The sequence below is a fragment of the Microcebus murinus genome, chromosome 12, assembly GCF_040939455.1.
Source record: "Microcebus murinus isolate Inina chromosome 12, M.murinus_Inina_mat1.0, whole genome shotgun sequence".
Lineage (NCBI taxonomy): Eukaryota > Metazoa > Chordata > Mammalia > Primates > Cheirogaleidae > Microcebus > Microcebus murinus.
The window spans coordinates 67,059,786-67,064,338 of NC_134115.1; the positions used below are offsets into that span (position 1 = coordinate 67,059,786).

A 4,553-nucleotide genomic window follows, 5' to 3' on the forward strand; every position below is an offset into this window, starting at 1 on the left:
CAAAGTTATATCCAGTTTAAGGGATATGGTGCTTGGTTTATATAATCTCTTAAATAGAAGACAGCTTAATTAAAAAAAAAACAGCTCTAATTTCAAAATATTTATCTAGATTTGAAAGTTATCTGTTTCTAAATTTTAACACTTCCCAGAACAATACCTGTAGTACTGGTAGCTTTGACTGTGCTGCTGTGTATTCCAAAAATGGAGGATTTCTCAATGCCTTTCTTAATCATCAATAAAATTAGCATAGCATCCCTGCCCTTTGGATTACAAGGAGTAACATGAGAATCAAACACAACATTGGAAGTAAAGCTGTAATGGAAATCTACATCAAATATTTAAATTTTACTGAATCATGTCCTTTCCTAAACCACACAGGTAACATGGACACATGGAGACAGGAAATTACTCTGAAGTGACTGAATTCTTTCTGGTGGGGCTTTCCCAATACCCAGAACTCCAGCTTTTTCTGTTTGTGCTCTGTCTCATCATGTATCTGATAATCCTCCTGGGAAATAGCCTCCTCATTATCATCATCATCTTGGATTCCCGTCTTCACACCCCCATGTACTTCTTCCTTGGAAACCTCTCATTCTTGGATATCTGTTACACATCATCATCCATTCCTCCAATGCTTCTTATGTTTATGTCTGAGAGAAAATCCATCTCTTTCATTGGTTGTGCTCTGCAAATGGCTGCTTCCCTTGGCTTGGGCTCCACGGAGTGTGTCCTCCTGGCTGTGATGGCCTATGACCGGTATGTGGCCATCTGCAACCCACTGAGGTATCCCATCATCATGAACAGGGTGTTATATGTGCAAATGGCTGCATGGTCTTGGATCATAGGCTGTCTGAATTCTCTAGTTCAAACAGTCCTGACAATGGTGTTGCCTTTCTGTGGAAATAACATCATCGATCATCTGACCTGTGAGATCCTGGCTCTTCTTAAACTCATATGTTCAGATATCTCCATGAATGTGTTCGTCATGACAGTGGCAAGTATTGTTTTACTGGTGATTCCTCTACTGTTAATTTTTGTCTCCTATGTGTTCATCCTCTCTTCCATCCTGAGAATTAATTCTGCTGAGGGAAGAAAGAAAGCCTTTTCTACCTGTTCAGCCCACCTGACTGTGGTCATCTTATTCTATGGTTCAGCTCTTTTTATGTACATGAAGCCCAAGTCAAAGTACACAAAAACATCTGATGAGATCATTGGGTTGTCTTATGGAGTGGTAACTCCAATGTTGAACCCCATCATCTACAGCCTGAGAAATAAGGAAGTAAAAGAATCTGTGAAGAAAATCCTCAGCAGACACTTTCATTTATTAAAACCATGAAAGAGCATAAGCCTGAGATATCCTCAAATAGGGGAAAAGATCTTATCTTTTGTATTTGGGTATTGCAGAACCTGTCATGAGAGCTTACCTGTTTGTAAAACCAAATATGAGATTCTCCTTCTTTTCAACATAGGGTATTTATGCCATGTAAACCTTAAATAGCATCTTATCTACTGGGTTTCCAGCTGTAAGGAAATATGCTAATTTGCCCACAAAATGTTATGATGCTTTTCATCAAGATGAATCCCTCTACCCCATAACCCCTCACATATTTCCTTCACTCTCACCTCTTTTCTCTATTTTATTCTGATTTCTTGCCCTCTCTATATATTCTTTTGTCAGTCCCAACCATCTGGATATAGGGGTAAGTATGGAACAAGCTTTGCAAATAAAAAAGGAGGGATGTCTATTCCTGTAGTCATAGTGATTGGTATAATGTAGCAAATGATCTGGGCCATGCCAATCAGACTCAATCCCAAGACTTAGTGTCAGAAAGAGACTCTCTTTCTGAAAGGGTCTCCTTATTGGTAGAATGTGGACTCAGGGCTTCCCATGAGCATCTTTGCCAATATGTGGGGAAGGCATGAGAATGAAAAGAGAGCTGAGATAGTGTGCCTGATGATGTCCCTTCAACTCCTGAATCCAACTATGGTTAAAGACGGATTTACCATTGTACATTTCATTAATGAGTCAAATTAGCATTTTATGACAAAACACAATCTGAGTTGGATGTTACCACTTCCAAGCAAATAAATCATAACAGATATATTTCCTTGCCTCACCTCCCCCTCCATACACTTGTATTTTTAAGGCAAATAAAATTATAAGGCATAAAATGTTGAGTAATTCCAAATTCACCAGGGTTTAAGAGTTCTCTTTACTTATAATAACTAAATTATAATAATCTAACCTCTGTTCTCCATTATTTTAGGCACCCCAGTCTTCTCTGCAATTATTTCTGAGGAGCATGTACATATTCCTAATTTTTTATTCTTGTATTTTTCATCAAAGTTATGTTATGGACTTTTTGCCATTTTTCTCTGTGTTTCAATGAATATGTTCATACTTTGGATCATTGCATTTTGCTTTTTTACATAACTTTTTTAGTATTTAATAGACATTGTAATTTGAAAGTTTATGGCTATTATGACTGTGTTACATATTAATACACATAACTAGTAATAAGCTTATTTAAGAAGAATTTCCTTAAAAGGTGTTGCATATCCAATTTTTTTCATTCTAAGCACCAGAACCATAATTGTAATAGACCAAGCAGGGTCCACTTAATTAAGTTACACAGAAAAATAATTCCTAGACTGTACTGAACTCAAACTTTGACAAAAAAATTAAAATAAATAATCTATTAATCTATAGTACAAAATAAAAAACAAACACCTTACCACGGTCTAAAGGTCGACCTATGTCTTCAACCTCATTACTGCCTTACCATGTCCATTAGACTCTAGTTCCACTGTCTTTTTGCTGTTTCTCAAAAATGCCAAAGCCTTTACACTTGCTATTCCTCTACCTGGGATACTCCTTCCCTAGATCTTGCTTCTGTCATTTCAAACAGGTCTTTGCACACATGTCTAATGTCTTTTCTTTAGAAAAGCCTTAACCTGCTTTTTTTTTCCCCCACAGCACTTCACTCCCTTAAACTGCTTTATATTTTATCTTTTGATGGTTTTATTGTCTATTTTGTCCACCAAAAGCTCATGAAGGCAGGGACTTTTCTTTGTTCATTGCTATATATCGCTGGTACATAGATCTACACTAGACAAATAATAATTAATAAATAGGGATTCGATGTAGAATAAATATATAAGACATTATATAAGGCATTATACATTTTACCCTGGAATATATCCATATATAAATTTCTTCCCTTTTCTGACTACATAACTGGTAGAAACCCTAAGCCAGTAATTAAAGGACTATATTCTATACATTCCCAAGCTACTCTCTTTTCTTTCCAGGTTCTCCTGAATCTTTTATGTGTTAACATGAGCTTTTTGTTCCATACTGTCTGTGCTGAAACAGGTCACTACTTCTTACAGGAATCTGATTTATCTTGAGAAAGTATAAATTAAACTATATGCATATAAATTGGAAAAACTGGAATAAAGGAATAAATTCCTAGACACATACAACCTACCAACATAGAACAGGAAGAAATGCAAAACCTGAATAAATCAATAACAAGTAACGAGTCAGACGCAGTAGTAAAGTCTCCCATCCAAGAAAAGTCCAGGACAAGATGCTTCACAGCTGCTGAATGCCAACAAGCATTCAAAGAAGAACTAATACCAATCTTTCATAAAATATTCCAAAAATAGGGAGAAGAGAATACTGCCAAACTCATTCTAAGAGGCCTGAAACACACTGATAACAAAACCAAACAGAGACACAACAAAAAAAGAAACCTATAGGCCAATATCTCTTTGCATAGATACAAAAATCCACAACGAAATACTAACAAACAAAATTCAACAGCACACTAAAAAGAGTTTTCATCATGATCAAGTGGGAGTCATCCCAGGGATGCAAGGATGGTTCAATATATGCAAATCAGTCATTGTGATGCATCACATCAACAGAATAAAATAAAAAAATAAATTGATTGTTTCAAGGGATGCTGAAAAAGTATTCAATAAAATTCAACATACCTACAAGATAAAAAAAATCTCAAAAAACTGGGTATAGAAAGAACTTACCTAAACATGATAAAAGCCATATGTGACAGACCCATAGCTAGTATCATACTGAATGGGGAAAAGCAGAAGCCCTTCCCTCTAAGACCTCAAACTAGACAAGGATGCCCACTTTCACCACTATTCTTCAACAGAGTACTGTAAGTACTAGCTAGACCAATCAGACAAGAGAATAAAGGGCATTGAATTGGAAAAGGCAGAAGTCAAATTCGTCTTGTAGTCAATATGATGGTATAGGTAGAGAAACCAAAAGTCTGCGTTAAAAAAACTATCAGAACTGGTAATCAAATTCAGTAAAGTTGCAGGATACAAAATCAACATACAAAAATCAGTAGCATTTCTATATGCCAACAGTAAACAATCTGAAAAATCAACCAAGAAAGTGATCCTATTTACAATGGATATCAATAAATACCTAGGAATAAACTTAAGCAAAGAAGTGAAAGATCTCTATAATGAAAACTGTAAAACATCAATGAAAGAAATTGAAGAGGACACACCAAAAA

The 4,553-nt window shown here is 35.7% G+C and overlaps 1 protein-coding gene across 1 annotated transcript; it reads left to right on the forward strand.

Moving 5' to 3' along the window:
- The first annotated feature begins 391 nt into the window (after positions 1-391).
- Positions 392-1,336, forward strand: LOC105870538 (olfactory receptor 13D1). Its single transcript, XM_076008427.1, has 2 exons — positions 392-926; positions 1,119-1,336. The coding sequence occupies exons 1-2, from the start codon at positions 392-394 to the stop codon at positions 1,334-1,336; spliced, it is 753 nt and encodes a 250-aa protein (XP_075864542.1).
- The last annotated feature ends 3,217 nt before the right edge of the window (positions 1,337-4,553 follow it).